Source organism: Chelonia mydas, chromosome 1 (genome assembly GCF_015237465.2).
Source record: "Chelonia mydas isolate rCheMyd1 chromosome 1, rCheMyd1.pri.v2, whole genome shotgun sequence".
NCBI classification, from domain to species: domain Eukaryota; kingdom Metazoa; phylum Chordata; order Testudines; family Cheloniidae; genus Chelonia; species Chelonia mydas.
The window spans coordinates 133,163,600-133,190,861 of NC_057849.1; the positions used below are offsets into that span (position 1 = coordinate 133,163,600).

General features: G+C 39.8%; 2 protein-coding genes and 1 long non-coding RNA gene across 35 annotated transcripts in view; 2 read left to right on the forward strand and 1 right to left on the reverse strand.

Annotated features, from left to right (window-relative positions):
* OFD1 (OFD1 centriole and centriolar satellite protein) overlaps window positions 1–3,062 on the forward strand; it is a 61,716-nt gene extending 58,654 nt beyond the window's left edge. For all 21 annotated transcript variants that reach the window (XM_043537829.1, XM_027822593.3, XM_037900433.2 and 18 more), the window contains 2 exons: window positions 178–248; window positions 2,065–3,062. In XM_043537829.1, the coding sequence (XP_043393764.1) occupies window positions 178–248; window positions 2,065–2,110 (117 nt within the window). In that variant the 3' untranslated portion in view covers window positions 2,111–3,062. The remainder of the gene's footprint in view (window positions 1–177; window positions 249–2,064) is intronic.
* A 1,273-nt stretch (window positions 3,063–4,335) lies between these two features.
* Window positions 4,336–27,262, reverse strand: part of GPM6B (glycoprotein M6B) — a 137,683-nt gene continuing 114,756 nt past the window's right edge. For 7 of the 13 annotated variants that reach the window (XM_043537849.1, XM_037900531.2, XM_043537842.1 and 4 more), the window contains 6 exons: window positions 19,699–19,885; window positions 17,212–17,368; window positions 11,768–11,939; window positions 9,233–9,306; window positions 8,826–8,891; window positions 4,336–6,239 (listed from right to left, as the gene is read on the reverse strand). In XM_043537849.1, coding sequence (XP_043393784.1) covers window positions 6,090–6,239; window positions 8,826–8,891; window positions 9,233–9,306; window positions 11,768–11,939; window positions 17,212–17,368; window positions 19,699–19,885 — 806 coding nt within the window. In that variant the 3' untranslated portion in view covers window positions 4,336–6,089. Of the gene's footprint in view, window positions 7,867–8,825; window positions 8,892–9,232; window positions 9,307–11,767; window positions 11,940–17,211; window positions 17,369–19,698; window positions 19,886–27,262 lie in introns of all 13 variants that reach the window. The other 6 variants (XM_043537848.1, XM_043537844.1, XM_043537843.1 and 3 more) reach the window with 1 other exon arrangement.
* On the forward strand, window positions 7,864–11,279 carry LOC122464014. The gene is made up of 2 exons (XR_006287846.1): window positions 7,864–9,332; window positions 11,000–11,279. It is a non-coding gene; the product is annotated as an uncharacterized LOC122464014 (long non-coding RNA).

Below are 27,262 nucleotides of genomic sequence, written 5' to 3' on the forward strand. Positions count from 1 at the left end.
ATACGATGTTGTTTAAAAAGTCATGGTGTGCATAAAACTACATAGCTAGCATTTGTTGACAGCAATAGCTTACCTATGTGCTTAAGCTCTCTGTAAGATCATATGCTACGCTAGTACTATTATGTTTGTAAAGTTAGGCCAAAGAACCAAATTTAATGCTTTTCTCTTGTCTGCCAGAGCTCCAAAAAAGAGGAAGTGGAAGAAGTATCGCTGATAGAGAGACTCCTGTCTAGTGAAAAAGATGACAGGTCAGGCTGGATACAGTTATTATTTAAAGCTGAGGTATTCTTAATTGCTAAGGAGTCACAGAAATGGTATTTCAGTTACTTGAAAATGTGACTCATTTTATTAATGTGATAGTTGTGGTTTGATTTATAGGTAACCTACGTCTGCCTTTTTAAAAATGAAATTCACATATAACTTTCAGCCAAACCTTTCTCCTAAACGAGTAGATCAAAAGCAATATGCTGAAGTTAGGCATCCTTTTAAGTAAAGACTAGTTTTTTCTTTAATTTTTCTTAGAAAAATGCAGCCCTCTTCTCTTGGCTGAAGAAATTATTACAGCATGTGCAAACACGCCCATTTACAATGATGTTAAGCAACTATATTCCAGGGAGCTGGGTCAGCAGCCCTGCTGATTAGCCCTTCAGCCCTGGGACAGCAGCAGCACAACCTTCACCTTGCCCAGAGCTTGAGACAGTTCCCGGGGGTTAATGACACTCTTCGTGCCTAACGTCTCTGCAAGGCCAACAAATGAGAGTGCTAAATTGGCAGAGTAGGTTGGGTTATGTGTATATTTGCTCATTCTGGCACTGGATTGTGATTAACAGTTTATTTCAGCTAGACCAGGAAATAGTTGTTGGAGAATAAAAACTCACTTGCTCCCGATCTGAGCCAATGATGTCAAAGATTCCTTATCCCATCCCACCGGTCTCCCAGCCCATTTCTTCATTCCATCTATTAGATTGGTGGGGTTTGTTTTTTTTTTTCAGTTGCAAAGAGAAGTGGTTCAGTGTTATGCTCGTGTGGATGGGCTTGTCTGAATTTTTACATAAAGAGCTAATTGTTGAAGTAAATCTTGAACTATCCCTGCTTTCCAATGATTATCCCTTTTGAGGTCTGATGATTGGTTGTTATATGCTTAGAAGGTATTTTTAATGCCTTTTCTGCAAATGCTCCTGCACTTCACCTGAGATGGTCTTTTTCCGTTGAAATCATTGGAAGTTAGAATAACCCTGGGACAGACAAAAAAACAGCAGATGTAGCTGGAGCATTTCAGTAGGAGTTTGAATGGTTTAATAAGTTACACGTACTCAAGTAGATAAACATTGACTGCATAATTTAAATTCGTAGGTTGTAACTAAAGTATGTCTTCCTTACTGTGGCTGTGTTTACGCTGCAAGGTAGCGGTGTGACTTCTCCTGCTTGTGCTAGCTCTCTTTGGCAGCAGAGGCACAACTGAGCCATGCCCCTTAGAAACCCACCTGAAACCGGTAGGTAAATACCGAGCCCTGCCCTGCCCTGCCTCTGGTGCCACTACCCAGGCTTCTGCAGCTACCCTGCTGTTTATACTCACATTGGTCAATGAGAGCTAGCGCAAGCATGTGTAGACGAGCAAAGGAAATTACATGTCTTGCGCATAGTGTAGACAGTCTGTATTTCTCCCCTCTCATGCTGAACAATGTGTTACTGTAAGGTTGTGCATGAACGCCGACAATAAAGGATTCCCATCTAACAAAAACAGTGCATTATCTATCTGCATTTGGGTTCACAAATAGGTACTCTTATTTTCTGAAGGATGATTTCACTGTGTCAGAAGCTTATGCTCAGACACTGGTATTAATTTTCAAGAATCCACTTACTGCCTGGGGCTATTGACAAAGTCACTGTAATTTGAAAGGCTGATTTGTAAAGCCAGAGGTAGGAGGTTGTCTCTTCTTAAATCTCAGGCAAATGGAACTTTCTAGTAGGAAGGGAAGATATTTAGACGCATGAGTAAATTTCAGGCAGAAGACTGCTTCAGAACCCATTCATAACTCCTTTTCCCTTCTACCCCACATTTAGTGCTGCAGGCGTCTCTCATGGAGAACCGGATGAAGACTTCTGGTGAATAGCCGCTACTCTCTCCTAATGACCAGCACAATGAAGGATGGTGTGAAGTTATGTAAACAGTCACTGGACCACAAGAACTGAATATTTTCATGCACAATGGTTTCAGCTGGGGATCAGAATTAAAGTTTAACATGTTCGTATTAAAAAAATTATAAGCCTTTTACAAAGACATTATCCCAAATGAGTCCTTTTCGATGAATAGCTGCTAAAACCGTAAGCACATGGCCTAACCTTTGTGTTTTAAGCTTTCCCCTATCTTCACAAAATATTCTAGGAGTCACTACAGCCTGTTGATCAGAAAGTGTTTGTTTTCGTATTCGTGAAAAAGCTCTGGGCTGTGACTGAAAAGCAAAGGTGCCTGTACTATTAGGATGTAAAGCAGTTCAACATTTTTTCAGGTAAATTAGGTGGCTTTTAAAAAATACCATCCTGCCTTAAGAGAAGAGAGTTTTAAAGATTAAATGATAAAAATGAAAATTCAAACGAAGTAGATTTGAAAGTGATGGTCTTTTCCAGCATGCTTACATTGCTGGTTTCACAAATGGCGTGTCAAGCTGACTATCTGCGACACAAGAGCTCAGATATGCTGATTGTGATTTAAAAATTGTAATGCATTCTGATAGATACCTGATAACTATTACTTTGAGACCTTTAGATTAGTGCAGTTTTTCACTGGAGATAACTTGTTTAAGTACTTTTCTACAGAAGCAGCAAGACGGGAAGAAAAATACACGTTAAAAGGTGATCTTCATGCTGTTTCACTGCTGGTATCTTAAATACTCCATAGGAGTGGGTATAAACACGACTGTCGTAATCCTCTTCATTTTTTTAGGTTTGCATTTTATAGACTGTTCTGGTATTTTATAATAAAATGTGTCAACTGTGCTCTGTGAAGTTCTCATTATTGAGAAACAGAATTTCCAATTAGTAATAAATGTAATATGGAAGTACTCATTGGTTTGTGGGTAAATATTTTAATATGTACTACTCCAGAGGTTCTCAAACTGGGGAGCAGGGAATGTGTTCTGAGGGGGGAAAAAACCCTTACTGTGCACATTTTCCCACCAGCAATGAATAACTAACAAAGCTGATTTCTCCAGATCCATCAGGTCCTCAGTTAGTGCTGTGCCTTTCTGTTCAGATGGCAACGACTCTGTAGAATGCTATGCAAACTTTACGTTAATCCATTTGCTACGATGTGGTATGTGCCTTTAATTGTAAGCATGGACCACAAGCGCAGTTTTGCTTTTGCTCTTATTACAGTAGATTGTTGGCTCATTCGTGCAACAGAAACAATCTCTCAAGCGAAGCACCGCTGCTGCATATGTACTTTCGTGGCAGGAGGTGTAAACTACTACAGTCACAAAGAAGCGGGGGGCATAATCAAATAAGTCTGAGACCCACTGTACTATACAGTAGGTACAGTGAAGGTGCAACTGGTAGTGTACTTGAGTTGGGTCATGGTTACTGATGATAAGACGTAACAAGGAGAAAACCCTAGCTTGACTCTCAGGTGGTTGCAGGGTTAGCAATCTTTTTCTTTAAAACAGTGCATGAGATTTTTAATAATATACAAACTGAGTGATTCTTCATTCAACCATAGTCACTCTATTGGTAAGTCAAGTTGGCCATATTTAAAAGTTTTTATCCTTTTAAAAAAGCAAACTGAAGGAAAAGCGTCATTTCTCTGCCTTAACTAACTTTTTTTTAGTAAATTAACATTTAGCTCAAGAGAATATTTACAGGTAACTTCACAGCAGAGGCGAGTGATTTGGGATAGCAGCTGAGCATTGAGAGGTAGGGACATTTCCAATTTTATACAACTCTCAAGAGCCAAATATGAAGAAAAATAATGACATCATGCACATGGTCCTCTGCTGTCCTATATGTTTACTGCCCAGGATATTAGTTTGATTTTAAGAACATATGAAAAACACTTCATTGCATGATGTGACTTGAATTTGTTCATTAAAATGCTGTAACAGTTGTGGGCTATTATCTCAATGGAAACCTCTACAGCCTGTGGCATGACACCTAGAAGCAGAGTCCTGGTAGCATTTCTCCCCAATCTGGTGATATATCCAATAAATATTGAATTATTTTACTCAGGATGAACTTGTCAGATGTAAATTCATCCAAATAAAGTAACTTTCTCATTGTTTGTACAGCTATAACTTTGTCTAAAAAGAGTCTTAAAATAAGAATAGACGAGTGGTGTGTCTATTATCTACAAATATTTATTATAACACTTGGATATAGCTACAGGAAGCCCTTGGCACTGATAGAAAATATTGATTCACTGTTAGGTTACAAAAATTTATACATAGCAAAATTTAATGCTCTTTACATAAAAATATTAGACTACTTAAACAAAACTTCAGAAAACTCCCAGTAATAGCTACATCGAACTAGAAAAGAATTAGGCTTTAAGACACTGCCTCCATTACCCTTATGCAAACACTGGGCTAGAACATCACCTGCATTGTTGTAGAAATGTTTCTCCTTCATGCAACAGGTAAAACAAACACTAGGCTACACTGTCATCTGCTCTACGTACACTTTGCCCCTTTTTTAAAACTGTCAGATTAGACTTTTAGGCATTTAACCAAAAAATCCAACTGTAAGGTAATACTTGAAAAATGTCTGTCCACATCTTAATATTGACTTAGCTAAAGAAACTTGTGTTTCCTTTTTATTTTAATATTCAGCCAACAGTCAAAACTAATCAAACCACACATTAACTTAACATGGGAACATAACTTGACTTGACCATTTAATTTTTTTTCAAATGACTGATACTTGATTTTTTTCCCCCCCCATATTTATATAATATTTTGTAAAGAACACACACCAAATATACCCATCACTAATACTCAAGATATCACTGAATGTTTCTGAAAAAACGAAATGAAGGCAGACTGCTGTGGGACTTTAACACGGCACCAGATTTTTTGCTGAACACCACCCTGGCTTTTTGTGATTTATAAAGCAAAAATGAATAAGCACTGACTATAAACTTAAGCACCGAAGTAGAGAAAGGTGGCTGACCAGTGGTCTGCTTTATGGCTGTATTTTTTATAGCTTATGTGAAACTGCAAATTCACTAGTCTGCTCATTTGGAATAGTCAAATCAGTTTCATTTTAATAAGGTAACACTTTTTGCTTAATAATACAGATAGTGGTCTCCTGCTACTATATAAATGCTAAGGCATTTATAGAAAATAAATATTAAGGCAAAGCTGACATTTATTTTCAAAGAAGGGGATCATTATCCTGACAGGCATCTACATTCCATCAACTAGTTAATAAAAATAATTAAAACTTGGAGCAGCTGAGCAATTACTCAGCACCCAGCTTGTGCCAATAGTAAGTGCAGTAGAATGACAGTGGCTCACTATAGCATCGTTGAAAAAGATGTGGCTCTGAAAATGGACTTCTGCCTTCTGCCCATAAAGTGCTTTTAGTTAGACACTTGCCCTTGTATGAATCAGCTGGTTTATGACATGCTGAGATTGTATCAGTAAATAAACATGAGCTATGAGAAATCTGATGAGCTAGCCACAGTTTCATTTGGTATAGAACTGGGATAATTGTTTTATCACATCTCACAACTGTGCAATTATTTATGGCCATAAATCTCCTGCTGCTTGCCATGTTGGGTCACCCACTACAATTTTGTAGAGGAGCTTTAGGCCACAAGAATTAATACCAAGAGTCTCAAAAGGATGACTGACTGGTCACTTGTTACAAAGTGTTGCCTTTTAAAATGGCTGGACTGAAATCTCTTAAATCTGTACTAAAGAAAGGACGGTTACCCACTGGAAGGTTCCCTTTGAACATGTCCCAGGAGCTTGAATGTGAAGTTTCTACACTTCTGTATTAGATTGTTTGGTAGAAATACATCTGTACTGCAGAGCAGCCGTTTGAGGATTTGTCAGAACTACAAAATTCTTCTGTTGAATTACTCTGGCAAACTTTTATGTGTAAGAATTGAGTTGCTCTTTTGACCGAGACTGGATATCTTGAAGCTCCTGCTCTTCTTTTGCTTTGATATCTTGGTAAGCTTGCATTTTGCTTGCATCCTTTAAGTAGGCCCAGTTAGAAGACAGTATCATGAGGAAGTGGATCTGGAAGAGAAGGGTGAGCATGATGGCTAGTGAGCATGTCAAGAGGCAAAGCGAGCTGCTAGTCAGATTAAGAGTTCATTAAACAAAAAACAAAAAGTTATTCTACATTAATAAGCATTCTGTTGTTAAACAGCACAGAGGCTCATTTCAATTGACTTCTAGAATTTTGCATGCTTATCTTCTAGTTTGCTTATTAAAAACTAGCTCGAGTGTGTTAGTGTGCAGAAGTAGTAAAAATGAGCGAAAGAGTTTTACTGATCAGTTAAAATGCAACACAGGAAAAAAGGAAGCAAAAATAGAAGCAGCTTTTCGCATTTTGCAAATATATATTCTGAAGCCTAGAGTCGATAACTGATGCTTAAGTTTGTGGTGTTTTTCTTTAAACACATGTAGTGCAAAGATTCTGGTGAGATTTCCCTCCCGTCCCATTCAATCCCCCAAAGAAGCCTAAAATTGTAAACATTGTTTACTATGAATAATAAAAAGCTACATTTTAACATGGGGATATTAAATAAGGAAATGTGAGTCCAAAACTCTAAGCAAAAGCATGTAGTCTGAGTTAACACATCTTAGTGGTGGCATTTTTGTAACTTTTTTTTTTTTAAACTCTCATTGTCTACTTTCAGGTAAAGTTTGAGCATATATAGAAATTGTTTCCGTTTGCACAGTAAAAATCTCTTGCCATCTTCTTTTCACCAAATTTCATGCAAGAAAAACCTACATCTGAAAACACCTGAATTCTTTTGTGCCTTTTCAGCAGTGTTGGTCTATGCACAGTTTAGCTTCCCATACAGTCAAACTTATATTTTGAGATCTGGCTACTGAGAAATCAGTTACTACTTCATAAACAGTACCAGCACAGAAGTGACCTAAACGCAGTTTCTTATGGTCAGTTTGGAGTCCAAAAAGGAAAGTGATTGTTTTACGCAGCGCAAGAGCATGGTACTTTCTTTTTCCAGAGAAAGCATGATTTGGCAGTTGTTTGAAAATTTAGTACTGAAGTTTCAATTTTTGTAGAGTTTCCTAAAGCCTCACTAATAGGCTGGCTGTACCTTGTGACTTTGTCATCCACACATTGGAAATACTGGCAAATGTATATGGAGCCTTTTTTTAAAATACATTTGTAAACACATGGTTCTGTATGTCAGTCAAACAGCTATGCATCGGCACTCTTCTAATCACCCTGGTCCCTTGTACATGAGCTGTAATGTATGCTTTATTCTCACTATTGAAATTAGTGCACAGGAGAGAGAAAAATAACTAATCACTGGCATTTAAAAATTTGTTTGAGAGATAACTTCTTTCTTCAGAGGATGATTTGCAACATCTAAAGTAACTGAATCCTCTCAACGTTTAGAAAATAGCCAGATCTCATCCACATCAAAATTCATATACAATAAGTCATTTTATTAATCTGATATGCTAAACGATGCTTACTGAAGCTATTTACAAATTACTGTAACAAAATTGAAAAGCTAGACTCTTAGTCTAGGGTGTCAGTGGTATTTCAGGCTATGCATGCAGCTCTTTACTGGGCTTATGCAATTTAGAATTTAGTGCAGCAATCTTCCCGACTCTTAAACTTCAAAACAGCATAGTTATATGTGGTAGCCATCATGTAGATCAGCTGGTGGAAAAGAACAAAATACAGGAGAGTAAGATACAATAAGCTGACGGCTCAAGCCCTCTTGGGCAATTTTTTGATCAATTCTATGACAGACATCACTCTGTCTCAGATGATGATTCAAGACTTGTACTAAGCAAATATTCTGCTACTCCGTTTTAGATATAATCTACAGTCTGGCCTGGGGCTGCTACAGTGGAAGAACAATGACTGTTACCCCTGAATTTGGCTAATGCAATGTTAAAAGTTGATAGCTCCAACAGTCCCTTACTGTAAGGAAAAAAAAGTGAAACATGCCATCTTGTTAATACCTAATTTCCACTTGCTGCCTAAGTAGCTTTTGTAGGCCCAGTACCAGTGACCTGACCTAAAGTTTCCTTGGTTCAGACAAGCAGAGTAACAGGTTTACATACTACCCTTCACTGCGAAACAAAAAAAAAGGGAGGGACTGGGGAGAGAAATGGCTCAAGTTTAAAAATCCCAGAAGCAGGATATTTCAGAAGAAAAGAGTCAAGAAGTTTGGTTATTTCCAAAGCTGAGAAAAAATGAACTTCCAAAAAATAAAAAACCTAACTTCTTATGGCCAGAATTTTGGATTTTTCGGCTTGAAATTACCAGAAGTGGGCTTTGTCCCATCTAGAGTCAAAGTGGAATTGCAAACTACAAACAGAGTAATTTATCAAAGCTGTTAAAAGAGTTGCAATAAGCAAAGTTCTATTCAAAGTGCTATCTCCTCAAAGTTTGCTTGCCTTTGTTATGGAAATTCTAATTTAAGAAAGCTACATTGAGGTGCAATGCACCTAAATAATGGTGACTATGCTATAAGCTTAAGTGCAACAGGTCACTCTATTTTATTGGCGGTATCATTGTTTGCAAGGTGTTTAATGTTTTAAAATATCTGATTGTTAAAAGCTGAAAGGAGTGTGTAAAGTTTCATTAGAAATATGGAGGATGTTACCCACCAGGGCTATGACAGTGGCACCAGCTCCAGCACAGGCCACAATGAACAGGTGATAGGACATGTAGAACTAGAAAAGAAGAGATGAAAAATATTTTAATGATTAGAGGAACATACAATTGAATCTGTTTGCCATTTCAATGGAGAACTCTAACACGGCCAATTCATTTTTTTCCTCTGTTGCTCTATTTATATTACTGGTTATTTACACAACAGGTAGCCCAGAAGACTTAAATACAGTTTTTTTTCTGGCTTTGGATGGCAGGAAGAAAGATGTTAACAATATTGATGTTTGCCACTGTTGCATAGATGGTGGTTTTGGCAGGTTAGTAGAGGCTTCTGAAAAAACACATTTATCTTCCAGTATGACTTTCTTTGGCTTCTGCAATAGCCCTTTAGTTTGTATTGTACCTCATTTGTGTTGCAGATGTTCTCTAAAATTGGCCCACAAGCCCTGCCTGGCACAGCATTCCAAGGGATGATACCTGAAATGACGACACCAGAGCAAAATGTACAGTTAGTTCTAAACAGCCAACGCATAACCTTCCATTCCTCTCAAATCTTATTCCTCCCCACCCACATGCCAGTTGTGTTCCCTTATGATGCACCCACACATTGCCCAGTTCAGCTTTGAGTTGGCAAGAGAAACTACAAAGAAATTGCTCAGATTGTGCATTCTCCATACACCAAGACTAGCTGCTGCTTGCCAAATGTTCTGAGATGTAGGTTTCCCATATGGCAGCCAAATGGTGATTTTACTCACTGTTGGCCTATCATATGTGAGCACGCCAACTCCCCCGATTATGGGGGGCAAGTTGCACCTCAAAAGGTACTTGGCAGCTTTCAGAATTGGGCTCAATACTGAAGTCCTTACTAGGCCAAAACACCACTTGAGTAAGGCTTCAGGACTGAGACCTACCCAACAGGATGTTTGTATTTTGGTGTAGCTGGCGGTAGGGAAGAATTACAAAAATACGGTGTTTCCTGTTTCATTTCCACTGGGTAGAAAACACTTTAGGTGAACCCTGGCACGTATAAATCCAATGCTTCCAGACACCTTTCACCCCCATAATGCACAAGATTATTTATTTACTGATCTTGTTGGTTTTTAAAGTAAATGAGATCTGGAAGCTACTAAATATTTAAACTTTTAGGCCCATAACAGATGTAAATCTTAAATACAGGTAAATATCTGTCATTTAAAATATATTGCAAGCATGTTTTTCAATTCATTTTGTAGGCCTGGCCATGTTAGTTTTAAACTGCAGCTGATCATTTTAAAATATATTAATGTCTGTCTTCACAATACAATTTAAAGAAGAGTTTTCAACACTATTAAAGCACTTCAAACTCTGCTGGTTGGAGTTAGTGATTGTGGCAAGGGCAGACCGTCTGAACATGAATTTATGTTAAATTGGTACAGCTGCAGAAAAAGCTTCACAGGATTTACTCCATAACCACTTTTAGTTCTGCTTTGCAATTCCAAAATACACAGCAACAACCCAAGTAAATACTGTGGTGGGGTACTAATGATTCCTTAGACAAAGACATATGTACTGAATGTAATTGTTCAATTCTGATGTGCATATTTGGAGTCTTGCACATTTACACTGGATAAAATTTTATTCTGAATTTTTGTCAAGTTGCATTTGGATGGAAATTGGAACTCAATTAAATGTACAAAAACAATTAAATTTTTTTTTACTAGTTAAATAAAATTAAATTGCTGGATCCATTCAATAAACAAGCTTATCAAAACACTTTGCAATTAAAAATGAGTTATTAAGGTCATTCATTTTAGTTATTGAATTGACAGACTGTATCTGGTCACAATGTGCCAGACTGTCAAAGGTATTTAGGTGCTTAAAGATGCAGATACACACCTAACCTGCCACAGCACTTTTGAAAATTGCACGAGACACCTCACTCTTATTGAAATAAATGAGAGTGAGGTGCTTAAATTGCTTAGGGGCTCTTGAAAATCCCATGAGGCACCTACCTCTCATAGTTTTCAATGAGAGTTAGGTGTCTAGAGGAATTTTTGAAAGTGCCATAGCAAGTTAGGTGCCTATCTGCATCTTCACGTATCTTAAATACCTTTTGAAAATCTGGCCCCATGTCCTTCACGTTTGTAGAGTTAGTAGATCTCATCCTCTACCATCTTGTTTTTATTCATAGATTGGAAGAGGAAAACAAGTTTACCTGCTTTCAACTACCAGTGGGTTTGCCAAGTTTGAATGAACTAGTCCAAAAGAAGAGAATATTCTCTCTGAACCTGCTAGCTAAACTGAAACTGAAAATAGTTAAGCGAAAGGCTTTTCTGCACAACAAACTGGACTTACCGTCACCCCACGGTAGAGGCTGAAAATAATACCGATGCTTACTTAATGTATTATTTTAATGTAACATTTTCAAGCTTGAGTTGACCTCGAAAGTGAAATATTTTCTGCCTGATTCTGTATATAGTGAAAAAAGCAGCACCCTTCCAATAATTAATTAATTTGAGGACCGCTCATTGTTGCAGCATTTTATAATTTAAATTCTTTTAATAGACTATTGTAAGTTTAGGCCTTAAAATAGTTAATCATAATTTCAAATTTTAAAAATCTGTTTAAAAGAAAATAAATATAAATTCAATGTTTTTGATATTTTAAAAAAATATCAATTTCTACCCACTTTGTTCCTAAGCATTTTATTTTGAGATTGTTTTATATTTAAACCTGATATAATAATATGGGTAACAGCTACAAAATCACTTGAGATACATGTTCAGTTAAACTGAATGCATCTGGAAATAGGTTAGTGTGAACTGCATGAATCGGAAAAGTAATGGCATTTTCAGAGATACCATACTCTGCTTTTTGGTTCATCTAATAAGACAGACAAACCAACTGAAGAAAGACAAGGAAAGAGGATAAAGAATTTAATCAGGATTAAAATAAGTACCATATTGCCTGACATCCACGCAGATCTGGTCCCCTGAAGCTGTCATATTTGTCTGGAGTGATTTGATGACTTCACAAGTTGACCATATGTTATAGAACATAAAGACAGGCACAGCAGAAAAGCCAAAGACCCCAAGCCAGGCCACTCCAAGCACATATGTGAGGAAAACAAACTAGGCAGAGAAAACACACATTTCAAGTTTAATTCTCTGAAGGGAACAGAATGAATATGCTCTATCTTGGAGGAGGGGTATCTGTCTTTTAAATAAGCTCCTACAAGTCATTTTCAGGAAGTTAAACATTAGAAGCCAGTTGCCATACAATTTTTCCCTTGTAAATAGGATCTTTTGGGCAGTAGAAAATTGACCAGGCCAGCATTTCATTTCTTCCTTCTGTTTTCTTTAAACAAATACTTGGCTCAAAGGCAGTAGTGAAAAAGTAAGACTCAAATGCTCCATTTTTAATCTGTCTGCTTGAGTAAACAGCTTGGTCTTCTGAAAGAGCAGTTTATTAATCACGGTTAGAAGAATTAAAATCAGAATGCCTGTTCAGTTTAGAAGTTAAAACTAGTAAATGCCAACAAATCAAATTTAACAGATTTTAAAAAAATTATATACCAGATATACAAGAAATTCTCTAATTCTTGCCAGCTGTACACTATACAGGGGGATCAAATCATGCATGTCTCTCTGGAGATATAGTGGGGTCGATTCTGAACATAAATGTAAGGAAACCTGTTTTTGTCTCCCGAAAAATTAATCTGGGTTCCTAAAATGAGACACCAGAAACCCTAACAGCTAGCAGGGGCATATCAGCTAAGACAAGCTGTTTTAAAAATGTTTTAAATTAACGTGACAAAAGATCATAGACATGAGATGAAAAATCTATAATCCCTCCTCTTGCAAGGTAGAATATCCTTGTAGAGGATGTCTGAGATATTAAACAGATACTACACTTGATTTTGGCTTTGGAAAGGCCCCTAATTTTATGTTCTGAATTGTTTGCCACGCTGAATTTTATTTTAGAGAGCATCATTAGAGAGGTGTAGTTAACACCCTGGTCCGGGCTTCTGGAGATCTGATTCAGTTCCACAATCTACCGCAGACTTCCTGCATGACTTTGGGCAAATCACAATCTCTGTGCCTCAGTTCCCCATGTGTAAAAGAGGAAAGTAATGTTTCTTTTCTCAGATTTTCTTTGTTGTCTGTTTAGGTGGTGAACTCTGCAGGGTAGGAACTGTTTTGTTTTGTTTTGGGGGGATGGGTTGTTTTTTACTTTTGTGTATATTTAGTGTCTAGCCCAGTGAAGCCCTGGTTCTGGTTGAGACCTTTGTGCACTACCATGATACATAGCAATAATACATTTAGAAAACACTAGTCCTGTATCTCTAGCTTCACTGAAACATATGTATGATTATATTGTAAACATTATATCTAGGTACTGAAAATACATCCTTCTAGTTTGTATTAAGGTGTCACTAGCAGAGGTGAAAAACTGTTTTTGCCAGACAAAGGGACATATTTTCAGATGTTTGCCTAGATTCCTATGTAGATTAAGCATTGTAAAGCCAACGCAATGGAACCCCCTGTGAAAGTCAACAGGAAAAACAGGTCAACGTGGGACGTGAAACAAACAGGAGCATGGGAAGACACCTTAGAGCCAGCATCCCTGGAAAGAAACCACAGGGATCATCCTGTCTTTGGGGGAGAAAACAATGAGTTTGGGGGAATATAAGAAGCAAAAGGACATTTTGTCATCCTTCACTGAGGAAGCTAATAGGACTGTGCTTTTTGCATTCATGAAAGTTGGATCCTGGCCATGTGGGCTAGTGACGATGAGAGGTTGCTTTACGTGAGAAACTACTTTAGACAAGGATTTTAGCCTGTTACAGTTAAGTTTAGACTGTAAGAAGTGTTATACCATTTGTCTTACACAGAACTTGTTCTCATTATCCTTGCTCACTATCTCTTAAATCTTAATCTTTGTAAATAAACATATTTGTATTCATGGTAAGAAGATTCTAGTGCTGGTTTGTTATAAAAGACCTGGTCATGAATTGTAGCCCTCCGTGTGTACACTGTCTCTTTGGGGACAGCTTACCTGGTAATTACCGTGAGTGGCTGGAGGACTCAGGGTTTGGTGTGTACTTAGCACTAACCTGCACAAGGAGGGCAAGGTCTGCGGTAAGACCTGGAATTAAGTGCTTGGTGGACAGAGGCTGTTGGTTTCAGGAAGCCGAACCACAGTAGGCATAAAGAAGATTGTTTCACGCTAGTGGCAAGTGGAGAATCCCACATGGGTATTGTTTTGTACATAACATTACCTTTTTTCCCATTTTAGCATATAGCTAAACTCTGCTTTTACAGCAATGACCATAAATAGATGTGAGATTGTGATGCCAGGCCAGACCTTTGTAAACCCAGCCCACCTCAACCTCATCAGCCTTGGAGGAATTAAAGCTGTTCCTGAAATGTAACTACTTTGGCCTCTCCAGTTGTATTGGCCTCCTGTGCAGCTCAGCGTTTAACTTGGCAGAACTCAACATCAGTGAAACTGGTTCCAGACTATTTACTATCACAGTCATCCACATTAGCTGTAGTATTTCAGTAGTGCCCTGGTCTTCCAGCTGGGACTTGGGACCAGTAGCGTTAGCCACTGTACAAATAGTATAGAAAGGCAGTTCCTGGCCTGAAGAGCTCACAGTCTAATGTGAGACAAGGCAATCAAGAGGGTGTGACAAACAAATGGAGGGCCTTGGGAAGGAAGACAAAGCTAAGAGTGATGGTAACCTGTGGGTACACAGACCAGCTACGTGCACCACTCAATGCTTCCAAATCAAAGAGATTTTTTTTTAAACTACAAAATATAAACAAAATAGCTATCAGAATCTCCACGGCCCTCTACCTAGCCATTGTCGGGGGCAGTTCTCCATGAGCATCATTGTAGAAATGGATCTGAAGGACAATAGTGTCTGAGTGGTTGTATGGGTTAGTTCAATGAGGAAAAGAGTAATCCAAAAGAAAGTTAAGATCCTGCATGGAGAGGAGGGAGGGTTGGGGTTGAGGGGGAGTCACTGAGGGAGAAGAGTATTCCTTAGTCAGGCAGATGGGAGAGCTGAAAGACAGAGCAAATTTGTAGTGGAGAAAGTCCACATGGTCATGGACACTTGTCCAGAGACACTAAGCAGCACGGGACCAAGGCAAAGAGACATTGTGGATAACCCAGGGTTCATTGGTGGGATGGATTCTGCAGTGGAACAGAGAGGCAGAGAAGTCAGGGGGAAGGCAGGTGCTTGCATAAGGCCTAAAGGTCATGGATGTTTATTTCTATAGGGCCAGACTCTTCATTCATACTAAACAGTACTTCACTCCAGAAGTATTCCCATTGACTTCAGTAAGGATATGATGGTTGCGGGGGGGGGGGGGGGGGGGGGGGGGGGGCAGCAAGAGGGGGTCTGGCAGGTTGGTTTTTGTACAACAAATATTATGGAATCCTTGACTCCTATGACGGCCAGCCAAAATGCAGCCTTACTGATGATCTGATATGACTCCTCTTTATAGCACTGGCATCCAACAATCATTCAGGAAGCCTGGAAATCTAATATATCTGCTAGAATTGAATCAGCAGAATGGGAAGAGGGAACTGGCTGCACTGGCAACAATTACATACAAATTGTGATTGCCTAGATTTGTAATGTTACTAATTGAACATAGAAAGGGAAATGTCTGTGTAACATCTTAGAATTCTTATTACTACTTGTCACTTCTAAATTCCCACATTTTATGATGGTTCATGCAGCATATTTGTTGCAATTTCTACCTCTACTACTGCAGTAAAAGAGTGGTCAGATTTTTCAGAAAGTCAGGGAAAACTACGTTTGAACAGGCATTTATCACAGTTGCATGCAACATAGGTATATGCATAAAGAACTGAAGAGTCACTTTTTTGATTGCAGTTAACTAACTTGTGCAAGTAATTATGCACTCAAAGTGAGATGTGCAAATGTATAGGCATTTTTGACCTTTGGAAAATGAAGCCTTTGATATAACTCAGTTGTCATTTTAATGTCACACTTGCCAGAAAATAAAATGCTTCAAAAATTAAAAATTACCTAATTGACTTAATTTAATATTAGCTTTTTGAAAAGTGTATTAAATAATACAGTTGAAAATTTACTCTTTGTTCAATACAAACGTGCTATTCCCTTTCTTGGCTGAAAAAACTCTACATTTATAGGCAATATGTTTTAATTATTAAAATGCAATATAAATTACACCAAAAGCCTCTTCACTTTTCACCCACACTTCCTCCTGGGTGGTCCAGCCATATTCTTTTGCTTTCTTCATAACTATCAGCTTTAAATTCAAAATTTCAGAGACAGCTTTGAAATCCTGTCTCAAAAACATTGTGTTTCTGTTCCTAAACCATGAGGAAGCTGTGGGCAAGAATTTTAAGTTTTAGTTTATTTTTTAAGTGTACTAATGGAAAAACTATTTGGAACTTTTTAAAGGTTTTAAATATATCATCTGTATTGAAGACTCCTCGTGCAATCTTGAGTCAGTTACTTTCTCTCTATGTCTTGGTTTCTCATCTGTAAAAATGGGACAGTAATACTTGTCTAGCTTCCAAGGGTGTTGTGAAGCTTGATTCATTGATATTTGAAGGACTTTGTGGCCCTCAGGGGGAATGCGCTATAGAAATTTAAAGATTTACTATTTTTTAAAATAATCCTGCATAAACTACTCTCAAAGAGTTTTGTAGTCCCTACTGTGAGTCTCTAATGCCGTAGTTCCTAAACTTCTTCTGTTGTGCTCCTCCTTACCTGTAATGGAACCTGTCCAGGCCCCCTGGGAGCAGAGCTGCAGCCAGGAGTGGAGCTAGAGCCAGGGCCAGTGCAGGGAGCCGAGGCTGGAGCTGCGATCCAAAGCTGCAGCTGGGGCTGAGGGCAGAGTGGGGTGGCGCTCCCTCCCTACCCCACATGAGGGCAGGCTTGGGCCCCCCTGTATGTCCCTGAACATTCTTCCGTGCCCCCCTAGGGAGGCATGCCCCACAGTCTGGAGACTACTGCTCTAATGCCAACTCCAAGCATCACGACTGTTTAAGGCCCAAATTTACTTATCACCTGGGTTGAGCATTACAAAATGTACAATCTACAACCATGAAGTTGAGTTTAGAACACATAAATACCTAAATAGCTCATTCTGCAAAGTTTGGATCCCTCTGAGCTTTCCCAAAGTGCAAAGAGAAGATGGGTCTCAGTGCACAATTCTGAGTACCTCTCTCTTTATGGGGTATGAAAAGTTTAACTGGGCAAAAACATTGTGGTGCAACAGCATAAGAGTCAAACAGCCAGATCAAAGATCTTCGCTAATGTGAAGAAAATATTAAAGGCGGTTACTATTCTTACTCTGGATAGCAGGGTGACGGCAGCGGTACTGTACTCACCATTCCACTGATGCATCGGCCACAGGCTGTTGTTTTGAACTCACCATGTAGCTCCTTCACAGCACTTGTTGTATAAAAGCCTTCCGCCAAAAGGATTATTCCATATAAGAAAAAAAATGATGCAATGCCATAGATTACATACTGCATTAGCTGTATGCTAAAATGGAAGAGGAAATAAAAGTTAGTCAGACTTGAAGTCACATTAAACCAAAGCGGTCTTACCTGATTATATTAAGGATGAGCAAATTCATTCTGCCAAATATCTATTCAAATATTGTGGATCTGTTTAAAGAATTGGGTCGGGGTGTGTGTCCTAGCCTTGCCATGCTCATTTTACTGGATGTGCAAACTGACATGGGAAACTGATGTGCACCAGAGGGACAACGGTCTAGCGCCTGCCTGGGAGTCAAGAGATTTGGGTTTTAATCTTGCTTCTTACACTGACTGGGTGTATGACTTTAGGATAGTCATGATTTTTGAGCCTCAGTTCCATGCCTGCAAAATGGAGATATTTCTATACTTCATAGAGCGTTGTGACCCTTAACTAAATGTTTGCGCTGTGGTATATATGTAGGAGCAAAATGCTTGAAGTGGCAAAGGCTTGAAGAGAATTAGGATATTCTGACCACCTAGCTCTGTGCTCACTCCTAAGGGCCATGTTGCCTGTAAGGAGACAGCATCATCAGCTCCAAAATTCACACCCTTCTTACACCCCCTACCCAAATACATCTACATACATAGTTTACAGTGCATGAAAATGATGTGATATTTTCCTGAAAACATGCATATGAGCATCGCTGTTAAAATTAACAAACCGTTCCGTGCAGGAGTGAGTCCATAGTTTCATAGCAAAGGTACAAGAATATCAAGTATGATTAAAAATACAAGCCAGGAGTGCTAACCTAGTAAAAAATATCTGCAGGTAATTTTAAACCCCTCCAACTAAATTTATCTATTTCCATTAACTCTTGGCGTTTCTCCTTAGGCTTCCACACAGCCTGCGTCCATAGTAATTCAAGTACCAATTGCTCATTTCCCTGATACAGTGCCACTGTAACCATGGTTGCTGATGTTGGGTTGCGGATAGGTACTTGGTCACAACAGCTCTCTCCCATGTGCTGCTATCAAGAGTTCTTGCAAAGCTTGCTCCCTATCATTTGCATTTCCTCCTCAGTTAAACAAATGAACCCCGTTACTTTGCACATACGGCTTTGTTACACTCTCAGTTGCTGAAGCTCAGCTAGTGATGCTACATGCCATTGCCATACAAGCTATGGTTCTGCGGCATTTGTAGAGCCCTGCAAATCTGTGGATCGTGGATCAAATGCGGATACATGTATATAGCATGCATACAATACTAGCACCTTGTCAAAGGGTTTTTAGATACTATTAGATAAGCTCCTGACCTAGGGTAAATGGTCACCAGACAATCAAGGGCTGGGTGAACAAGATTGGAGGAGAAAAGCTTTATTTCTCGATTAATGGGATCCAGAAGTAGCTCATAAAATGAAGTACAGGCAGAGCTGTCAAGAAGAGGGGGAAAGACGACAGGGAAATTTCGAGAGTCCATGTGCCCTAAAGTAAAAAATGACCAAGGGAGCATACCAGGATCCTACCCAACACACCTCTTAATCCCCCTACACCAATGGCCTCATGCTGTGGGCTAGAAGAAATGGCTTGGCAGAAGAGGGCAGCTAAGCATAGTTACAAGGGCTCTTCCTGCCCACTTCCAGCAGCTGAGTATGGAGTGCTCCCATCCCTTGCTAGCCCAGGAAACACAGGACATGATCCCACTGCTAGTAGGATTCTCCAGCCTCAGATCAAAGCTCTTGGGCATTCTGTGCACAGTAGTGCACTTCCCGCCTCACAGTCTGCTCCTGTCCTATTATTGATCATGGGTCTTGGAGCATTGCTCATGTAGCTGAAATTCTACATGGCTCAGTCCTGCACTGTGCCTCTGACTGGTGCAGCTCTATAGCATGTGCAGAATGAAAGAGAGCATCACAGGTGTCCCAACACAGCTGGCTGACTCACTTCACAGGAGTGAGTGTCACTCTTGTTTGCAAACAATTTGCCTTCCCCATAATCAGTTACTAGAGATGATGCACATAGCTCTGCACCAGTGATGATTTGGTTTCCTACATTCTGCTCCTTTACGTTTTTAGGGCCCTCCCATCAGCTGGAAACAGCTGACATTTTGTATTTGATTCAGATCCAGCTGTTACAGAGGAGACAAACTGTGTTCTCATTAGGACTTTACACCTGTTCTTCCTGTTTTGTCTAACCAAAGAAGTCATTCAGGCTGAAATTATATGCTGAATCTTTGTGCATGGAAGCGATAACACTAGACATTTTGCCCTGTGTGTATATTATTTAGAGAAAAGAGCCTAAGCCTCTGAGTTTGCCATCTCTAATTTCAGTTGTGTTTGTTTATGCGGTGTTTTGCTGGAATTCTTCCATGAAGTAATGGAAGAGGGGCATACTTACACTTCACTCAGCAAAGCATGGTCACTGGAGTTTGTGGAGAAGTGTTGTTCAAGGATAGATACGGTTCCAGTGAGAGCCACATGACCACAGCCACAAAACAATGCTACCCCAGAAAAGCAGAGAATGGTTGCCACAAGTGAAGCATATGGAACTCCTCCCAGGCACTTAATGCAACATTCAAAGCAACCTAAGCAGAAAAGATGAAACAAAGGAAACATTATTAAGCACAACAGCAAATTATGAGGAGAAGAACATTCACTTTTCATTTAGTACAACCAGTGGGGGCTGGCTCAAATTTAAAAAAAAAAAATTGGCAAAGTGATATGTGGAAAGCTAACAGATGATGCAAGATGACGACAATTCCTGCTCTAGAGCAATGACCTTCAGCTTTGTCTGTGTGAACTCAAAACACACAAGTGGAAATGGGTTGAATTCTCATGTCTTTGCAAGATCAAGAAGAGGTCATTGATGAGTTAGAGCATCAACCGAAAAACAAAAATCCATTTAGCTAAGTGAGTCCCTCTGATCTGACCTCTCTCAGATAATACACTGCATTTAAAAACTATTTGTAACAACAATAGGAGGCGTCAGTTACACTACTGCCATGCTCTTTAAGCATGTCAAGGAAGTGAACACACAACATGGGGAAGCATTTGGGAAAGATAAAATGTATTTTATACTTCTACTGAATGAAGGAGTTCTATGCTCCATGGTTTTCAAAATCCAGCTACTGCACACTTTGTCTAAGGTTTGTCTGTGTTTTTATGAAAGGTTAATATATGTCCTGAAAACAAAATGATATAAAAACTATTTTATAAACCAGTTTAGCTACCTAAAAGCCAATGGGGCTGAGAAGTGGCAAAAAGGAGAATATTTGGAATAAGAGAACCAGTTTTAAAAGGACAAAAATATATATTTAAATAGAAAGAGGAAATATTAAAGTGAATGTTTGGCAAATAAATTAAGACTGACGTTCCTTTTCAAAAGGAATATTGAGGTCTAAACTGTACTATTCAGAAAGCATAGTTTTGTCTCCAATTTAAAAGAAAAATACTGGATGTTCTGTCTCAGCTGGATGAAGGCTACAGTTATACCAACTCAGGATCAGAGACATTGTGATAAGGTAAATGCAGTTGCAACTATCGGATTCCTCCTGATGGCACTGCCTGAAAATCCATTTGCTTGCAAGACTGAGTAATGTGAATTGGAAACAAACAGAGCTATGTGTGTTATAATGGTAATGGCAATCTATACCAGTCCATTGCTTCATTGCTTCAGGGTGAGAGCATTACACTGGCTAAGCATTCATCATTAGTGTATGTTTCATACAATTGTGCAAAGTATAAACCATTAGGATATTACTCAATGGAACTACCAGTGTTGAATGTAACAGAAACAGCCTGTTTCTTCCAATATATGCTACAAAATGAATCATTAACCATTTAAAATTTATGGAGACAATTGGGTGGTGCCTACATCATAACTTCTGTCTCAAACTCCAAGAAAAGATCAGCAGATCTAGGCCTACTAAAGAAAGTAGGTTTTTTTGCTAACATCCCGATCTTCCAAGTAACAAATGAGTTTTGCAACAGGCTCGTCCAGGGGGCATTAGGAAATAATGTGCGTACAATGACAGAAAACCCTCTAATCGTTTTATCAATGTAAGACTCTTTGTTTTAAAGATCTCTTACCAAATGCCCCTGTCATGCTTAAACAGCTATTGCTACTTAGATGTCTTATGAAATGCCACTTCAGTAAATGCATACAAGATTTAATTATATAGAAGCCAGCTGGGGAAGCTTTTACAGTCAAGTCCACAGCTGGAATCCATTCAGTAAGGAACTCTCTTCGTGCTTCGAATGCCACAAAACGAATACAGACAGCTTGATGTACTGCTTAGCCTGATGGGATGGCGGGAAGGAAAGGAAGCATAAAGAAAGCTCAATGGGAAGAAATATAACAACCACAAAAAGAAAAGGCGGACTTGTGGCACCTTAGAGACTAACAAATTTATCTGAGCATAAGCTTTCACAAAAGCTTTCACAAAAGCTTATGCACAGATAAATTTGTTAGTCTCTAAGGTGCCACAAGTCCACTTTTTCTTTTTGAGGATACAGACTAACATGGCTGCTACTCTGAAACATAACAACCACAGTACATCTCATATCACTGAGATCCAAAGCTAAAGCAAACTTCAGAATGACAGATCTTGCAGGGTGATATGGCAAATTTGCAAAGCAAGTCCTTTTCATTGTCCAAACAACATTCTTGGGTGTTTAACTGCAGAACCCAGGCACTGCAGCCCCTCTCATTTTATCATTCTAGCTCTGCATAAGTCTGATTTCTCCTCTTAACCTGTTGCTATTATAAAATCTTCTTTCATGCTGGAGGGTAGGATGTCTGGCCTCCTTCAGAGTCAACATCAAAGCTGCTCTGTGGGTCAAAAGGCAAATAGTTCTGAAGAATAACTTGGCAAAACCCTTAAATCCACATAGAACCTGGGCTAAAGGTTACTCCCAAATCTAGGTCATTCCAGTAGACTGGGTACCCCATGCTGTGCAGCCTAGTTTGCCACGCAGTAATAAATACACTGGACTTGAGGGGTGATCTCTTTTGATCACTCATTCAGGCAGATCACACCATTTTATCAACAGCCCCTTGTATTCAAACTGCCAGCAGTGGATGCCCCAAAGCTTTCAAATTCTTGTCTACAGTAGACAGTGTTTATGGCTCAGGCCTCCTACAGCACTCTACTCCACAAGAGAAAAGGCAGCACCGTCCTTCTGGTGGCCTTCACCGTGTCAAGGGCAGATCACTGCCAAGATCCCACTTGATCAAGTCCGTAAAGCTACAGTGCCGTTTCGAGCCAGACATTAGACAAAACAGAGCCCCAGCAACCACCAACCCTTTAACTCTAGGCCAACTGGATAACTGGGATACATACTCTCTTTGGTCCTTGGGCAAACAGACACCTCCAGGCCTAGCTTTAAACAAGGAAATACTGTCAATGGCATATTTCCATGCTAGACATGGCAGTATGCGCGCCTGTACACACATGTTCAGTCAACAACTTTTACAATGGAGTTTATACACAGCTGTTCCTATCAAAGGGTATCAGCTTTGCAGAATACAGACCACCTGTCTGAGGCGTTAGACTGCCAGACCGCGCCAAATCCTCATTTTAATATGACCCAGTTAAAGAATGTTTGCGGTGTTGCCGTAACACACAAAGAATGTACTTTTTGGAGACCCTACATTCACATCAATGAAATCTGACAGTATGAGGTTTTTTTCTATTTTGTTTTTTACACCCTTGACTACCAAAATACAACCCGGAGAAGCCTTTCAAAACCAGATACAGTAAAAGCTGTGTTCTCCATCACTTTATCAACCAGAAAGCTCTATTAACTGGCATTTCCGATATCTCCCAATACAAATCTTCAGTCTAGTAACTGGGACGAGTATACTGCCCAGGGAGTTACGCCATTGCACATTCTGCACTCTACTTTTATGCAAAAGAGGCAGAAGACAAGTAAGCAAGCTGATATCAGGGATTTATTCAAAAAAGCAGCTTCCAGGGTGTGTCATAGGGTTAGTAGAGGAGATCAGCCCAATCTCCTACACCTTCTACATCTACAGTGATAACTGATGTTGATAATGACGACCCTGAGGCACTGCAAGATCCTGAAGAGCCTTCGGAATCAAAGAAGGGTTAAATTATGTTCAGTATCTTTTTAGCATTAAGTGTATTTTTAGTGAACTGGGTGTATGCCATGTGCTGCCCATAGTGATATGTAGTGTCATAAAAAACTACTGTATAGAAAATTTTACCTGTATACACCTAAGTGCTTCAAGAAACCAACTATTCTGCAGTGCAGTACTACTACTGGATTGGTGAGTCCCTGTATACTATTTTATACTTTATTCATTTTATTGTATTCTAATTCTTTGAAAATTGGTATTCCATTGGTAAGTGTAACTCTTAGTTAACTGGAATTTTTGACTAATTGCCACCACCCTTCCCCCAACATGCCGGATAACAAAGCTTGTACTGTACTACTATTAGTTCAGACAAAATTAAGGATTTTTTTCTTACCAAACTTTCTAGTCTAGTATTGGAGTATATTTCCATTAAACATGGAGGTCCAGAACTTCAGCTGGTCTACTGAGCTATAATCTGGTTAAGGCAGCTGAGAATCTGGCCTGGAGAATTTGAACTTTCTAGATGCAGTTTGCCTTGTGCTCTGCTATATTTCTGAATCAGTAGGCAGCAAGTTACCATACAACTGAAAAGCAGTGGAAACTTTGTAAATAAATATGAAATAAGCAGAATAAGTTGATAACAGATTCTGCTGCTGAAGCTGCGTATCCTGTAAACAATGTTGTAGTATTTAGTATGATTTGGGAAGTTTATTAAAAACTTTTTAATAAAAAATCTCTTTGGCACAAATTCTGCTCTGTCTTTACTTTGCACACAGATAATACCATGCAATTTTTAGCACTCTATACACCCCAGCAAATCAGCAGTGTAAAACAGTTTAAATATAAACCATGCATTACAAATACACATCAATGCATCTGGCTTTCAATGGCCATTTTGTCTAAAACATCACTAGAATCTTTTGTGCAGCTCAGCAGAATAAAAACATTTTTTGTCCTCAGGCTTGTGAGCAGAAGTTGCCATGGAGGCAGGTTAATAACAGCCCAGTGATTTGCCCAGAGCTGCTTGTGATCCTGGCTACAGATTTAACACACTCTCAGAAGGAGGCCAGCTAAAACAAGGACTGAGATTATTCTCTAGGGAATGAATGCTATTGAACACACACACACCACTCACCCTGAATATTTCTAACTAAGGGACAAAAATAAATAGAGGGGAAAGAACAGGAACCAACTATTCTTTTGTAGTCTCTTGGAAAAATATCTGTCACAGGAAACTGGTAAAGGATGAACCTATACATAAAAAGCCAGCCATGATACTGGTTGTTCATATAATTACTCTTTGAGCTGTGATGAGCAATCTACCCATAAATAGCTAGGAGAGGAGACTATATACAGACCACTGAATATGTTCAGAGCTTTAGTCACACAATTCCCATTAATGCCAATGGCAGTTGCGTGGCCAAATCTCTTTCAGCACTGTGAAGGTGTACCCGATTTAAATCCAGAAAAGCAAGGAAATACAGAATTAATGGGGAGGGACTTTCAGACAGCAATTCTCAGTCCATAACACACCCTGCTGAGGTAAGTTTGGGGCAAGATTACAACTCTAAAAGGGCCAATGGGGCCTGCCGTACAGTGGGCACAAAGGGGTGAGTTTACGACACACAGCGCTTACCCTTGTCCTAAGGACCTATTGAGGCTAACTCGAGCTCTCAGATTTCAGGGTTTTGATGAGTAAGACAGACACTGGCTTCTCAAAGTCAGACAGACAGACCAGAGTGATGTGAGCAGGATAATATCTGCTGGCCTGCTCCTTGGCCAGCCAACATCTCACCTGCAGAAAAGCAGTGCTTGTTTTCTGAAGTTCAAACTTCCTTCCAGGCTTTTCTAGTGCCACAGCATAACTCAAGCATAAAGAAGTGATATCATAGCACACAAGTGTAAATAAGGAAACAAAAACCCAGGAATGGAGAACAATCAGAAACGGGGATGGAAAATCTGAATTTCAGGGAACAATCAGTCAGGGAATCAATCTGCTGCCCTCTCTTGCAATTTTCTCTAACTCTTGTTACTTTCCAGTTTTTCCTCCCTTGCACACCTCATTCCTTCCCTCCATGTAGTTCTGCCCAGCCCTCCGGAAAGAGGAAGCACTAGGCACTATTTGCTCCCTCATTATGCTGCGTTGGGGGCTGCCAGCCATTTATATAACCCTGGCACAGGCTATAGCAATTCTAAACTCATGAAGTTTCGCTTCCATGGATGCCCCTGCATAGGCAACAGAGGCTGGGATATCTACTGTGCTGAACACTGGGTTAAAAGGCAGACACTTAGCTACTTTTTCAACAAAACAGGGTGGGAAGGATCTGGGGGCGGGGGGGAAGCATTGGGTGACATTTTAAATTGTTACCTTATATACAATAATGTGTGAGAGTCTGTGTTCATTACAATGGAGTTACTCCCAATTCACATACCAATCTGAGAGAACAATCAGGCTATTCACATTTTTCTCTTATTTCCCCGGTATCTAGGTATCATCTGCTTTGACTGATGCCCAAGCATGAAAAATGCCAACCGTGTCTCAGTCACTAAGGACCTCCAGTAGAGTACAGAATCTGTGTTGCTGAAGGCAAGTGCCAATTTGATTTTTCACTATATGGCATGGTTTTGCAAATCTATACCCATAAAGGCTTTATTCATCCTGTGAAATGCATTTTATATCCCAAAGTGTGCAGGATAACTGAGGGGGGAGAGCTGCATGTACTGGTGCCATATCATAGACCAGGGGTGGCCAAACTGTGACTCCGGAGCCACATGCAGCTCTTCAGAAGTTAATATGCGGCTCCTTGTATAGGCACCAACTCCGGGGCTGGAGCTACAGGCGCCAACTTTCCAATGTGCCCGGGGGGTTCTCACTGCTCAACCCCTGGCTCTGCCACAGGCCCTGCTTCCACTCCAGCCCTTCCCGCCCCCTCCCTTGCGCCTGCCGTGCCCTCGCTCCTCCTCCCTCCCTCCCAGAGCCTCCTGCACGCCACGAAACAGCTGATAGGGAGGTGCGGGGAGGGAGGGGGAGGCGCTGATTGGCAGGGCTGCCAGTGGGTGGGAGGTGCTGGGAGCGGGGGGAGCCGATGGGGGCTGCTGACGTATTACTGTGGCTCTTTGGCAATGTACATTGGTAAATTCTGGCTCCTTCTCAGGCTCAGGTTGGCCACCCCTGTCATAGACAAAATGAAATGTTCTTGACTCCTTTCCCAGCCATAAACATCCAGTCAGTAACCATCTGCATCTGATGTGATATTATCAGAAAAGCATATGCTGGAACATCTCCCAAAGCAGGAGTCAATAATCTGGGGGCGACAAGGGGATTGTGAGGGAAAATCTTTAACACCACAACGATACATTGGAAGTGTGTGTTGAATGTTTCTCCTCTGACCTTTTCTATTTGGGACAATCAGCACTTAGCCCTAGAATTGTAATTTTTAAAAATTACAAGCAAGCCTCTGTTAAGGCCTATGCTCGGTTCTTACCTTGTCCTGCTCAATTTCAATTGTGCGAACAAATGATAAAATTTAACTTGATACACTAAGCCAAAACCCTTGCTTAGGTACTACAGAAAAGGCGTGCGACTGAACTGCAGAAAAATAGGCTGAGTTAATGGTGAACTCAAATGTCGCTATTCATACGATTAATACTGAGCGTGTGCATAAATCTTTGCAGGACCGGGCCCTAATATTGCATGTTATAATAAGAAGAGCTTAGGCCCCTTTGTATTTTGAAAGAGCACTGCCCATGCACACCATTATAAACTATCTAAGGGTCCTGGTGCACTAAGGATTAACCTTCTGCTGCAGGTACTATATATTTCATATCAACGTTTTCCTTTACACGTATGCTTATAAAAAGC